This window comes from Rattus norvegicus, chromosome 8 (assembly GCF_021556685.1).
Source record: "Rattus norvegicus strain SHRSP/BbbUtx chromosome 8, alternate assembly SHRSP_T2T, whole genome shotgun sequence".
Taxonomy (NCBI): Eukaryota; Metazoa; Chordata; class Mammalia; order Rodentia; family Muridae; genus Rattus; species Rattus norvegicus.
In genome coordinates, this window is record NC_141541.1 from 44142419 (window position 1) to 44157960 (window position 15542).

The 15542-nt window shown below is 37.8% G+C and overlaps 1 protein-coding gene and 1 pseudogene across 1 annotated transcript; both read left to right on the forward strand.

The window, feature by feature from the left end:
• Or8c22-ps1 (olfactory receptor family 8 subfamily C member 22, pseudogene 1) lies at nucleotides 1957-2741 on the forward strand (annotated as a pseudogene).
• Or8b101 (olfactory receptor family 8 subfamily B member 101) lies at nucleotides 13617-14561 on the forward strand. The gene is given in 1 exon segment (NM_001000815.1): nucleotides 13617-14561. A coding segment is annotated over 1 exon segment (945 nt).
• The last annotated feature ends 981 nt before the right edge of the window (nucleotides 14562-15542 follow it).

The window sequence follows — 15542 nt, forward strand, 5'->3', positions numbered from 1 at the left end:
TTGCATTCAGGGCACAGATGTTCAAAATTGAGGGTTCATCTTCATGCATTTTTCGTTTGATGTCTATGAAGTGTCCTTCCCTATCTTTTTTAGATAACTTTTGTTTAATTTAGGTCTAATTTATTGGACATTAGAATGATTACTTCAGCTTATTTCTTGGGACCATTTGCTTGGAATTTTTTCTAGGCTTTTATTTTGAGGTAGTATCTGTGTTTGTCACTGAGGTATGTTTTCTGTACACAACAAAATGCTGGGTTACTTATCCAGTCTGTTAGCCTATGTCTTTTTTTTTTATGCCTACAGTGCTGTTTATTGACTTTCTCTTTCTTTCTTTCTTTTTTTTAATTAACTTGAGTATTTCTTATATACATTTCGAGTGTTATTCCCTTTCCCGGTTTGTCTTTTTATTGAAGAATTGAGTCCATTGATGCTGACAGATATTAAAGGTCAATGAGTATTGCTTCCTACTATTTTTGTTCTTCATGTTGTAATTATGTTTGTGTGATTCTTTTTGGGGGACTTATTGTGAGGGGATTAATTCCTTGTTTTTTCTTGGGTATGTTTTTCTTCCTTGTGTTGAAGTTTTTCTTCTATAATCCTCTGTAGGGATGGTTATTGGAAAGACATCGTTTAAATTTGACATGGAATTCTTGGTTTCTCAATTTATAGCAATTGAGAATTTTGCTGGGTTTAGTAGCCTGGACTGGCATTTGTGATCTCTTAGGGTCCACATGACATCTTCCCAGGATCTTCTGGTTATTACAATCTCAGTTGAGAAATTTGGTGTAATTCTGATAGGTCTGCCTTTATGTGCTCCTTAGACTTTTTCCCTTACAGCTTTCAATGTTCTTTCTTTGTTCTGTGCATTTTGTGTTTTGATTATTGTATGACAGGTGGAATTTCTTTTCTGGTGCAATATTTTTGGCATCTCTTTCTTTAGGGTTTGTTGAAAATGATTTATTGGCCCTTTGAGTTGTAAATATTCACTTCTGCTATACTTACAAATCTTAGATTTGTTTCTTTCATTGTGTTCTGAATTTCTTGGATGTTTTGGGTTAGGAATTTTTTGCACTTTGTATTTTTTCACTGTTATGCCAATGTCTTCTATGGTATTCTCTATGCCTGAGATTCTCTCTAATATGTCTTATAGCTGTTGGTGATGCTTGCATCTGTGGCTCCTGATCTCTTTCCTAGGTTTTCCATCTCCAGGTTTGTCTCTCTTTGTGATTTTTTATTGTTTCTATTTTCATTTTTAGATCCTGGCTGGTTTTGTTCAATTCCTTCCCCTGTTTGATTGTGTATTCCTGTATTTTTTAAGGGATTTTTGTATTTCCTTTTTAAGAGCTTCTACCTGTTTCCCTTTGTTCTCCCATATTTCTCTAAGGGCATTATTTATGTCCTCTTTAAGGTCCTCTATCATCTTCATGAGATGGGATTTCAGATTAGAGTCTTGATTTTCAGGCGTGTTAGGGTATCCAGTACTTGCTGTGGTGGGAGAACTTCATTTTGATGTTGTCAAGAAGCAATGGTTTCTGTTGCTTATGTTCTTGTGCTTGCCTCTCAACATCTCTGGTGTTAACTGGCCTTGCTATCTCTGACTGGATCTTTTCCGTCCTGTGAACCTGGTTATGTTGACCATTGAGTCAGTTTGTCTCTGTGTATGGGAGAGGTGGGAAAGGGGGTTAGAGCAAAGGATCTACTCCTGGGTGCACATGTGAATCAGAAGGAATGCTCATTTCTAGCAGGATCCCAGGGGCAGGGGGTTCACAGTTAGAGCAGGTATTGGGGCAGAGTGGGAGAATCACCTGAGTCTGGGAGTGTAAGAAATTTTGACGATCAAAATGTCTCTGAATGTGGACAGGTCTAAAGGGGTGGGATTTCATTTTAATGTTACATATTTTTACTTGTCTTACAGATAGGACCTAGGAAAGAATAGTTTTAGGAAATGCCTCTTCAATGAAAAAAATCATCCCACTGGGCTTGTCACAGCAGCTAGAGCTCCAACTGACTCTCTTCTTCCTCTTCTTAGGAATCTATGAGGTCTCCATGGTAGGGAACATGGGCTTTATTGTCCTAATTGTTTTGCATTACCATCTGCACACTCCCATGTATCATTTTTTCTTCGACCTATCCTTCACAGATCTCTGCTACTCCACTATCACAAAACCCCCAAATGCTGGTAGGATTTGTGAAGCAGAGCATCATCTCTCATGCTGAGTGCATGACTCAGCTTCTTTTCTTTGCCTTCATTTTTCTTGATGAATGCTATATTTTGACAACATTTTATATTTTGGCCTATGACAGATATGCTGCCATCTGTAAGCTTCTAATTTACCAGGTCATCATGTGCCAACTGATCAGTGTCTTGATGACAGTTGGTGTATATATGATAGGATTTTTGGAAGCTATTGCTCATACTAGTTGTATAATAAGCCTGACCTTCTGTGATAGTGATATCATCAATCACTACATATGTGATATATTCCCTCTCTTGAATCTCTCCTGCAGAAGCACAGTCATCAATGAGCTGTGGTTTTCATGTGATAGCTGTTTCTCTTTTCATTGGAGCTGTGGAATTCATGTATCTTAAGCCTTCTAATGCATCTGTGGATGAAGATAAATTATCAACCATATTTTATACCACTGTGGGACCAATGATGAATCCTTTGATCTACAGTATAAGGAATAAGAATGTCCACATTGCATTGAGAAACACTTTGAAAAAAAAGATGCTAACCTAAGTAGAATCTGTATTTGTTATGGAATTAAATCTTAGCATGTGTGGAGTACATTTCAAATGGCTGATTGGAGTAGTAACTAATACATTCAGGTGTTTCTGGATTTGACTTGCAGTTTTTTGAACCAACAATAACAAGAACTAGTATAACATAAATGTTTTCAATGCCATGTTGAGAATAAAATCTAAATTCTTTGACATCATGCAAATTAAATTAACTATGGAGAAAATTTCAGAAATAAAGACAATGAGAAATAATGAATGTATCACCTTTGCAGGGTAAATAGAATAGTTATCTGTAATTTTCCAAAACATTCATATCTTTTTCAGTATTGAGAATGGAACAGAACATTTGTGTAGCTAACTACAAATAGGTATCTTTATGCCTTGGAAATCCTGAAGATTTAAGTATAAAGCACTAGATCATCTCATTCTCAGAAATGGTGAAATGAAGTTATTTTAATGTACGTATTTATTTTATTATTTTGTAGTGTGTGTTTGGGAACATCATATCCCCACTGTCTTTGATGTTAGGCAAGTGTTCTACCACTGAGGTACATCTCAATTACCATTGCAACTAGGTACAATTACACATTTTATGTGCTTTTCTTAGAAACAGTGTCTAACTACTTTAGTTAGTAAACCTCTCAGAGGATTTCATTTTAAAGCTGCTATTGCATATAGACATAGTCGCACTTAGGGGAATGTACATGTGTGTACATAAACAGAATGTAATCTCCTGACTACAGGATGTATGCTGGTAGAGATGGGATGTAACATTATGTTTTACTGCCATTATAAATTCCTGGTCTTTTGTGGCTTGGGGCTACATCATTGAAATCCTGATACCCAAAAATAGCCCTGGCCAACCAGTATCTGAATAAAAGCCTTTTCTTTGTCAGACTGGTGAACCCTGTAAGCTCATAACCTTTTGAAGTCCCAATGATATCTGGGTGTTCAATTGAAGCTGATAATTTTTGTAGTGTTTTGGGGGCCCTGTTTGCTTCTACCTTGGTGACTTGGATGTAAATCAAGTAGACTCAGTGATAAGTGAAAAGGTAGACTATTCCCAATGGAAGCTATTTCTACTACTGCTACTGCTACTGGTATTGCTAGTGCTATTACTAATACTGAACACACACACACACACACACACACACACACACACACACACACCCCTAACTCGATAAGACTTTTGCTGCAGTATGAACTTTGTCTCAAGATTTTGAAGACTACTCTATAAACTATTTTTTAATTTCATTGGGGATAGTTAAAAATTATAAAATCTATAACAAAAGTTAATTTAAACTTTTTACAACAGGACTGACAATTGAAAATTTATAATTCGCAATACTCATTTACTAAACATACTATGTATGTGACTTGGATTCAACACTTTTTAAAAAATAGATGTTTTTAAATAACAGCTATGGAACTTCACCACCATCTTGATTAGGAAGACTACATGGTTTAAGACAATAATGCAGCAACAACAGTTCACTAAGATATTTTAAATTAGGATGAGTTTTTGTTTGATAAGCCTTGCCCTAGAAATAGAAATAACAGATGAGAACAAAATCATAAAAACTATTAAAGACATTGTTTAAATACAATGCATGTTTAACATCAAAACTGCACTGACATGTATTTATATACAGGTTTAAAAATAAAAATGAAAAGCTTTTCAGGTGGGGAATATAGATAATTCTCCCTTTTACATTTCCAATGTTCTTTACTGTAATACCTGAGCAATCAGTAAAATTTGGGAAACAACATTAAAGAATCTATGGTGATCAAAAACGAAATAAAAAACTTTAATAATTTTATTCCTAAAACTGGGCACTATTGTTGTGGTTTGCCAAGGAGTAATCTGTGTTTTGATGCTAATTCCACTGCCCCAAGGACAGCTGCCCAGTCAGGTACTCAGGAATCAGGTGACTTCACCAAAACCTCCCCATTGAATTTGTAAAATACAGGTGAGGGGCAGGTACAAGATAGAAGGAGGCCTGTCATTGGAGGAGAAGGAAGGATGGGTGGGAGAGAAGTTTGGAGGAAGAGGAGGAGACTAGAACAGAAAGGAAGAGAAGAGAGGAGAGGGAGGAGAAGTCGTGGCAGAACAATGGAGGCTGACGTAAAGATCCTGCTATTTACAGGTTGTTATCAAAGGGATGGTTGGTACCGGTCTTTGTATGTTTAAGTGGGCAATTATAGCTTACCAAATGGATCTAAGATTATTGTGTTGTGTATTCTTTTATTTGACGATTTGAGTGTAGCAAAGTTTGCGGCGGCAGGAGACACTGGGCCGCCAACGAGTTGGGATGAGTTTCTGCAAAGATATCTAGCAGAGGTAAAAGACAACTACATTTTTTTATTTTTATATTTTTATAACAACACACTATAAATGAGGTTTTGTTTACTATGTTCAATATTTTTTTTTGCTTTATTTTAAAAAGGTTAAACAACAGGTCTTTTGGGTGTTGGATTTATCTGAGAATAGTGTCATGGACTAAACCAAAATGTTTGTCCTTGAATATCTTCAAAATTTATAGGGTCTCAAAACGTCACTGGTTTGATTTATGCAGAGGTTCTTCTAGTAATTTTACTAATTCTGTTTTTAACTTTAAATAGAGGGCTATGGCCAGATACATACTTGAGTTAATAGAATACACCTGCTCAAAACCCACAGCACTAGACCTAAGGAATCCATTTAAAAATTATCAAAACAGAACGTATTGCTAGAAGTAAAACTAAGTAGAAAATGAAATGAGAAGCCGACTCATTAAAGAATCATTCAAGTTTACCTCCTGGATTTAGGATGCTTGTTTCTGGCCAGTTTTTTTTTTTTTCCTATTAACCTGAGTATTTTTTTTTTCATTTTTTTTTTCGGAGCTGGGGACCGAACCCAGGGCCTTGTGCTTGCTAGGCAAGCGCTCTACCACTGAGCTAAATCCCCAACCCCAACCTGAGTATTTCTTATATACATTTCGAGTGTTATTCCCTTTCCTGGTTTCTGGGCAAACATCCCCCTAATCCCTCCCCCTCCCCTTCTTTATGGATGTTCCCCTCCCCATCCTCCCCCCAGGCACTGACATGTCTAATTCAGTCTTTTAATTGAAAATACTTGCTGGTCTTAGTGGTGGGTATCTGGTTTAGCCAGCCCTGCCACTCATAGGCAGTTAGGTGGCTTGGGCTTGGGGATTATGCCTTCTTTCCCCTTACCCCTATCCACCTGAGGCATTCAGGAGTGCTGGCCTGGAAGTTATAGGAGGAGAGGTAGTCACATCAGTCACTGGCTATAGAACTTGGAAAAGTGGGGCCCATGCCTGGGCTTGGCATATAGTACAGCTGGCTCTGGATGCCTGAGTATAGGCGAGCAGGCCTCATGTGCATGAGAACAGGAGAGCTGCTCCTGCCTCCTGCTTGTGGCAGTATTGAGAGGGTTGGTCAGAGCAGTACTGGAGAGCTTCTGCTGGTGGTGCTGATGTGGGAGAAGCAGCAGGCTGACCAACTCAGATACTACCCATCCTTGGGGGAGATGAACTGTTCAGATCCATGAGTTTGAGTTGACCCACTCCAAAATACAGTCCTTTGAGTTGGCTTACCACAAAAATATGTATAATCTGTGAAGTTTCAGAACAAATGAAAGAGCTAGTTCTGATGATCCAAAGCTGCTGGATCTCCATGACACAGAGCAACAACAGTATGACTAGAACGAGGCCCAGTGAGGATCAAATATTGATGGTATGACTGAATCCAGAATCATTTTACTGAACATCTATAAGTGAAGATTTGTAGGCTCTTCCTTTAACAACCTGACATCTTATTTCTAACACCAGCTATATTATTGAACATGGAGATCCATAATCCGTACCCAGCTAGAATCTTCACTTCTACTGACTAGCACTCATAGACTTAGAACTTACTATATGAATGCCACAGGAGGAGCACAAAAAGAAAGTCAAAATAAAACCAAGCAAACAAAAATGTTCTTAGCATCTTATATAGTACATATTTTAATCAATTAGGAAGTCCTGATCACCATGAAACCCCAAGAATATATTTCCTGTGTGGCATGTTTTGCATTTGCCCTAAGGAAGTTTTGATCCATTAGTAAATTAGGAGAGTCAGAAAAAATGAGATTCATTTGAACAGTTATTGTATTTCTTTTGGTTTGAAAAGAACAATCTGTAATTGGGAATTTCCATTTTTCTTCTTTCTTCTATATTATTTACATTTTTCATTGACTTTATAGATCCTGTGCTTTGGTATATAGAGAAATGAGCTGTGACCTTCTCATATTCTGATGCGTGGATCTATCAACATAATCTACTATGTAAACAAATTCAATGAAAAAACCACATGATCATTTCATTAGATGCTGAGATAGCATTTGACAAAATCCAATACCTCTTCATGATAAAAGTCTTAGAAATATCAGGAATTCAATGCCCATACCTAAACATAGTAAAAGCAACATATAGCAAATCAGTAGCCAATATCAAACTAAATGGAGAGAAACTTGAAGCAATCCCACTAAAATCAGGCACTAGACAAGACTGCCCACTCTCTCCCTATTTACTCAATATAGTACTGGAAGTCTAGCCAGAGCAATCAGACAACAAAAGAAGGTCAACAGAATATAATTTGGAAAGGAAGAAGTCAAAATAACACTATTTGCAGATGATATGATACTGTACTTAAGTGATCCAAAAGTACCACCAGAGAATTTCTAAGCCTGATAAACATCTTCAGTAAAGTGGCTAGATATAAAATTAACTCAAATAAATCAGTAGCCTTTCTCTACTCAAAAGATAAACAAGTTGAGAAGGAAATTAGGGAAATGACACCCTCTAAAATAGCCCCAAATAATCTCATAAAACTGCAAAGCTTCTGTAAGGCAAAGGACACTGTGGTTAGGACAAAATGGCAACCAACAGATTTGGAAAAGATCTTTACCAATCCTACAACAGATAGAGGCCTTATATCCAAAATATACAAAGAACTCAAGAAGTTAGACTGCAGGGAGACAAATAACCCTATTAAAAATGGGGTTCAGAGCTAAACAAAGAATTCACAGCTGAGGAATGCCGAATGGCTGAGAAACGCCTAAAGAAATGTTCAACATCTTTAGTCATAAGGGAAATGCAAATCAAAACAACCCTGAGATTTCACCTCACACCAGTGAGAATGGCTAAGATCAAAAACTCAGGTGACAGCAGATGCTGGCGAGGATGCGGAGAAAGAGGAACACTCCTCCATTGTTGGTGGGATTGCAGACTGGTACAACCATTCTGGAAATCAGTCTGGAGGTTCCTCAGACAATTGGACATTGAACTGCCTGAGGATCCAGCTATACCTCTCTTGGGCATGTACCCAAAAGATGCCCCAACATATAAAAAAGACACGTGCTCCACTATGTTCATCGCAGCCTTATTTATAATAGCCAGAAGCTGGAAAGAACCCAGATGCCCTTCAACAGAGGAATGGATACAGAAAATGTGGTACATCTGCACAATGGAATATTACTCAGCTATCAAAAACAACGACTTTATGAAATTCGTAGGCAAATGGTTGGAACTGAAAAATATCATCCTGAGTGAGCTAACCCAATCACAGAAAGACATACATGGTATGCACTCATTGATAAGTGGCTATTAGCCCAAATGCTTGAATTACCCTAGATGCCTAGAACAAATGAAACTCAAGACGGATGATCAAAATGTGAATGCTTCACTCCTTCTTTAAAAGGGGAACAAGAATACCCTTGGCAGGGAATAGAGAGGCAAAGATTAAAACAGAGACTGAAGGAACACCCATTCAGAGTCTGCCCCACATGTGGCCCATACATATACAGCCACCCAATTAGACACGATGGATGAAGCAAAGAAGTGCAGACCGACAGGAGCCGGATGTAGATCGCTCCTGAGAGACACAGCCAGAATACAGCAAATACAGAGGCGAATGCCAGCAGCAAACCACTGAACTGAGAATAGGACCCCCGTTAAAGGAATCAGAGAAAGAACTGGAAGAGCTTGAAGGGGCTTGAGACCCCATATGTACAACAATGCCAAGCAACCAGAGCTTCCAGGGACTAAGCCACTACCTAAAGACTATACATGGACTGACCCTGGACTCTGACCTCATAGGTAGCAATGAATATCCTAGTAAGAGCACCAGTGGAAGGGGAAGCCCTGGGTCCTGCTAAGACTGAACCCCCAGTGAACTAGACTGTTGGGGGGAGGGCGGCAATGGGGGGAGGGTTGGGAGGGGAACACCCATAAGGAAGGGGAGGGGGGAGGGGGATGTTTGCCGGGAAACTGGGAAAGGGAATAACACTCGAATGTATATAAGAAACACTCAAGTTAATAAAAAAATAAAAGGAAAAAAAATAGCCCCAAATATCATAAAATACCTCGGCGTAACTCTAATCAAGCAAGTGAAAGATCTGTATGACAAGAACTTCAAGTCTCTGAATAAAGAAATTGGAGAAGATCTCAAAAGATAGAAAGACCTCCCATACTCATGGATTGGCAGGATTAATATAGTAAAAATGGCCATTTTGCAAAAAGCAATCTACAGATGCAATGCAATCCCCATCAAAATTCCAACTCTATTCTTCATATAGATAGAAAGAGCAATTTGCAAATTCATTTGGAATAACAAAACCAGGAATAGAAAACTATCCCCCAATAAAAAGAACTTCTGGGAGAATCACCATCCTTGACCTTAATCAGTATTACAGAGCAATAGTGATAAAAACTGTGTGGTATTGGTACAGAGTCAGGCAAGTAGATCAATGGAATAGAATTGAAGACCCAGAAATGAACCCACACACCTATAGTCACTTGATCTTTTACAAAGGAGCTAAAACCATCCAACGGAAAAATGATAGCATTTTCAACAAATGGTGCTGGTTCAATTGGAGGTCAGCATGTAGAAGAATGCAAATTGATCCATTCTTTTTGCCCTATGCAAAGTTTAAGTCTAAGTGGATCAAGGACCTCCACATCAAACCGGATACACTTAAACTAATAGAAGAAAGAGTGGGGGAAGAGTCAATCACATGGGCATTGGGGAAAATTTCCTGAACAAAACACCAATGGCTTATGCTCTAAGATCAAGAATTGACAAATGGGACCTCATAAAACTGCAAAGTTTCTGTAAGGCAAAGGACACTTTCATTAGGACAAAATGGCAATCAACAGATTGGGAAAAGATCTTTACCAATCCTACATCTGATAGAGGGCTAATATCCAAAATATACAAATAACTCAAGAAGTTAGACTCCAGAGAGCCAAATAATCCTATTAAAAATGTGGTACAGAGTTAAACAAAACACTTGGTATTTACTCGTTAATAAGTGGATATTAGCCCAAAGCTCGAATTACCCAAAGTGCAATCCACAGACCACAGGATGACCAAAATGCGGATGCTCCCATCCCTTCTAAAATGGGGGAACAAAAATATCCATAGAAGGGGATACGAAGACAAAGTTTGGAGTAGAGACTGAAGGAATGGCCATTCAGAGCCTTCCCCACATGTGGCCCATACATATACAGCAACCAAAACTAGATAGGATTGATGAAGCTAAAAACATACTGAAAGGGATAGGATATAGATCTCTCCTGAGATACACATCCAGAGTATGTCAAATCCAGAGGTCAATGCTAGCAGCAAACCACTGAACTTTGGGGAACTTAGAGGAAGGATTAAAAGAGCTGAAGGGGGTTGCAACCCCATAAGAACAACAATGCCAACCAACCAGAGCTTCCAGGGACTAAACCACTACCCAAAGACTATACATGGACTGACCCAGTGTTCCAACTGCATATGTAGCAGAGAATAGCCTTGTTTGAGCACCAGTGGAAGGGGAAGTCCTTGGTTCTGCCAAGGTTGGACCCTCAGTACAGGGGAATGTTGGAAAGGGGGGGCGGTAAGAGAGGGTGAATGGGGGGAACACCTAAATGGGGAAGGGGGAGGGGATGGGGGTTTATGGATAGGAAACCAGGAAAGGGAGTAACATTTGAAATATAAATAAAGAAATATATCTAATAAAAATAAAATCTAAAAAAGAAAGAAAGAAAGAAAGAAAGAAAGGAAGGAAGGAAGAGAGAAAAAAAGAAACAATAGTTTATAGCTCAGTGGTAGGGTTGGGGAGGTGAATCCAGGTTTTGTTGTATCATTGTCTCAGGGGAATTGAGTCCAAGACTCTCTGCTCTGTCCCTAGTGTTTTCTATTCAGATCAATGTGGGGACCAAAAATCTGCATTTCAAGGAATGCTCAGGTACAGACATCCAGAATTGAAGAAACATCAGACTTAGAGAATTTGGGGGGAAATAAAATGATGCTTTTAATTAACTTCTAAAAAAAGAAGGAAAACAAAATCCCCTTGATATTGTGGACTTAGATTAAGAAGAATGTGTGATATATATGAAAGAAAATAGTCTAAACAAGCATGTAGGATTTCACCTAGTGATCAAAAGAATGGAGAATCCATGTATATGTGACATGCTTTCCTGCTCTTCTATTTGGAGAGTTTCTACATCAGCCAGAATAAAATTATGTAAATCCAGAGCACTGCTGATATCAAGGAAGACTGGAGAATAACAAAGTAGGAAGGATTGACATAGGACAGGAGATAGGAGGGTAGAATCAAGAATCAAGTTTGAGGAGGGATAATTAAATTAAGGATCTTTGAGAACTTATGTGTAAACATACTACTGTGCAAACTTTGCAAACTATTCTCATGAATAAAATAGGTTTAAGTGAAGTTACTCTATAACGTGAGACAGTGTCTCTCCTAGATACCATAGGTGTCTAATAAAACCAAAAGCCAGGATTGGGCTACCTTTCTTGGAGTTGTTTGCCAGTTGTATTTCATAGCCCCTACACCCAATATTACAGACTATTGTCATTGTTGTTGATTATTCCCATAACTTATGGCGAGATAATAGTGCTGAAGATACTATACATTCAAGTCATAAATCTTGTATCTGCCCACAAGCTTTATCTTTATTGTCTAGCTTCTATAATGCTTAATGTCTAGGCATGCCATCACAGGTGAATAGTAATAATCAATTTTACATAGCTGTGACTTCTGAAAGCTACAATAAAGGCTGAGTGGCAGGATACACACTCTTATGCCATACTTGGTATAAGTGTTGTTAGAGTAATCAACCACTTTCTGTTCATATTTCAGGCTTGCTTCATAGACAGAATTAACATGGTTCTCATAGCCAACTAGAGAATAGATAGGTCACAGGCCCTGATGAAGTACTTAAGACTGTTTTTCTGCTGTGGATACAGTATTAAACTGAGTAAACTCTTAATAAATTTCCATTATACATTATACCTATAGATTAGTAAATCTCTCTTCTTCATGAAAGATGCATCTTTTGGCAGGAGACAATGAGTAACACAAATATACATAACTAGAACTAGGCAGTGATGAAGAATCTGAGCATATTCAGTCCCGTATATGACCCGCATCCCTTCACCCAAGATACAGAAATCACAAGGTGAATAGAAATAGAAAGATTGTATGAGACAGAGGTGATAGATAAATGCACTAAAACAATGTTTTGGGAACTCAACAGGTTCACTGATCGCAATAGAATATATAAGACCTGTATAAAGTCAAGCAAATCACAGGCATCATTGAAGGAGAATATGGTCATAAATTTCTATCTCTAGCCAAGAAACTATTGATGATTGATGGTTACTGGAAGAACCAGAATGATTTCAAAAAATTTGAATGGCCCCTGAGAGGGTAGTTAAACTCCCATAGGTACCATTACATAGTGGCAGTGCCGAATGGACTTTAGAGGGGTAAAAAATGAGAAGAGAATAAAGAGAAAATGAAGGGATAGTCGAAGGAGAATGGGGGAGGGATTGTAGAAGGAGGAATGAGGGGTGAAATGGTCAAAATACATTTCATATATATACACATAAATTTCACTATATATAAATATATATCAAACAATATCAAACAATAAAAATAAAACAAAGCTGTTTAACTCCAATATCGCAATGAGATCAGTACTGAACTAGTCTGCAAGATCCACATCAACAAAGTCTGATCTCTGGGGGAAAAGAACTGGGAAACAGAAGCTTTTCAATCTTTAATCAGGTCTCCAAGATTACAAACACATAAAACTCTCTTGGGTCCTAATCAGCAGGCTCTTGAGATATCAGTAGATACTATTTACTAACCTCAGGACTGGAGAAGACATTCTTGGAAAAGCCACCACCAAAAAATGATAATGTAGAATCATGGCTTTTCTTAATCTGGAGGAATGACAGGTCTGACTTCATGAGTCCAAATTTAATTTTCCTCATCACCAGAAAAACAAATGTAGTAACAACATTGAATTTTTTTCTTTTTTTTTCCCACTGAGCTATACACCTTTACAGTTCTCCAATGACACGAGTACTTGCCAATATACGAGTATTGAAGAAAGGGTAGTAAATTCACTTTTGAGGTCCCCATGTACAAAGGTAAGTATTGAAGGCATACTTGCTTGTTTGATTTTCCTTTCCTCTTAAAGTACACCTGAGTGAGCCTTTAAGTCTCTGATGTGCCTTGTTCCTTCATTTGAGATTATCACTTGGGAGGTAATTGTCAAAGTAGAAGTAGAACAAAGATGCTACAGAAGCAAGAATGATCATTAGTGCCCTGAATAATATTCCCAAAGAAATGACCTGTCACATATTTTTGTTTCATTTGGTACAAGTCTCATAGATATTGAAAACCAGTACCAAGACAGATGGCATTGCGTTTATTCTTCCATTCTGGTGTTTAGTTTTATTTTAAAGAAATTGGTGGGAGAAGGCTAGGATTTTATTCTAATGTTACTATTTTTACTATTCTCACTTAGACATGACTTTGGGAAGAATGACCTTCAGCAACGACTCTTCTGTGAAGGAGTTTGTTCTGCTGGGCTTAACACAGCAGCCAGAGCTCCAGCCGCCTCTCTTCTTCCTCTTCTTGGGAATCTATGTGGTCTCCATGGTAGGGAACCTGGGCTTGATTGTTCTGATTGTTTTGAATCCTCACCTGCACACCCCCATGTACTACTTTCTCTTTAATCTTTCCTTTATTGATTTTTGCTACTCCACTGTCATAACCCCCAGAATGCTGGTGGGTTTTGTGAAGCAGAACATCATCTCTCATGCTGAGTGCATGACTCAGCTCTTTTTCTTCTGCTTCTTTGTTATTGATGAATGCTACATTTTGACAGCAATGGCCTATGACAGATATGCTGCCATCTGTAAGCCCCTGCTTTACCAGGTCACCATGTCCCATCAGGTGTGCCATTTGATGATGGTGGGAGTGTATGTGATGGGGCTTGTGGGCGCCATGGCCCATACTGGTAGCATGCTAACCCTGACCTTCTGTGACGGAAACATCATCAACCACTACATGTGTGACATACCTCCTCTCCAGAAGCTCTCTTGCACAAGCACCTCCACCAATGAACTGGTGGTTTTCATTGTTGTGGGTGTCAATGTAATAATACCCAGCCTGACTGTTTTTATTTCTTACACCTTGATTCTTTCCAACATCCTTAGCATTCGTTCTGCAGAAGGTAGATCAAAAGCATTTAGTACATGTGGCTCCCATGTCATAGCTGTTTCTCTTTTCTATGGAGCTTCAGCGTTCATGTATCTTAAACCTTCTAGTGCATCTGTCGATGATGATAAAGTATCCACCATATTTTATACCATTGTGGGCCCCATGTTGAATCCTTTCATCTACAGTTTAAGGAATAAGGATGTCCACATTGCACTGAGAAAAACCTTGAAGAAAAGCATCTTTATCTAAAAAGAATCTGTACTTGTTATGAGAGGAATACTTTATGGTATGTCATATTTACTAGTACTGAAGGAATAACTTCGTGGCAGAGCATTTGTTTAGAAGCATAAAGCCTTGGATTTGGACCACAGTTTTGAAAAGTTTCAATGGCAAAACCAAGTAAAACAACTCTAAATCCAAATAATTATGGTAAGAATATGGAATCAAAATTATTTACTATTGTGTAAAATTCAGTCAATTTAGGAGAAAATTTCACCAATGCTCCAGAAGTGACTTTAGTAACTTTATTGATCCATAAGACTAGACTTAGAGAATCATTTACCTGGTATATCATTTTTGCCACATTTGGGGTAAATTATAAGTTTGCCATTGTTTCTCTAAGAAATGTCACACAAGAGTTGTTGGTTTATTGTAATATGTAATTAGCTATTAAAGGTTTATGTAATTAATTATACATGTCCCAGTTCTTTCTGAAAAGGAAAAAATGTAAATAATATACAACATTCTTGGGAAATATTGACAAAAGTAATTAGAATATTATGAAGATTTCACTGAAAATATTTGTGTTTCCATGTTTAATTTTGTTTTGTTGCTTAAGCATATTAATAATTACTCAATATATGAAGCGTATTCGTGTAGTTCCTGACTAGTTCTGTGAGAGAGGTCTAGATTTAATAATATTTGAACTTTCCCAGTCCCTGTCATTTCATAGATATTTGTACAATTAATTTCTTTCATCTTTATTCTGGTGATAATTTTTAGATGATTTTTCAAATGATGAGAATTATTTGTACCTACTGCTACTTAAATTCATTGGGAATGTCAGCAATTTTGACAGCAAAAATAGTAAGTATTGATATTCTGCTCTGTAGGATTTTTAGGACTGAGAATTGAAATATAGCTTCTGAGTGCCAACAGTTACTAATACCCATCTTGACATCATCTTCATCTCCTTATTTTAGTCAAACCTATGTCAATTAAAATAATGTT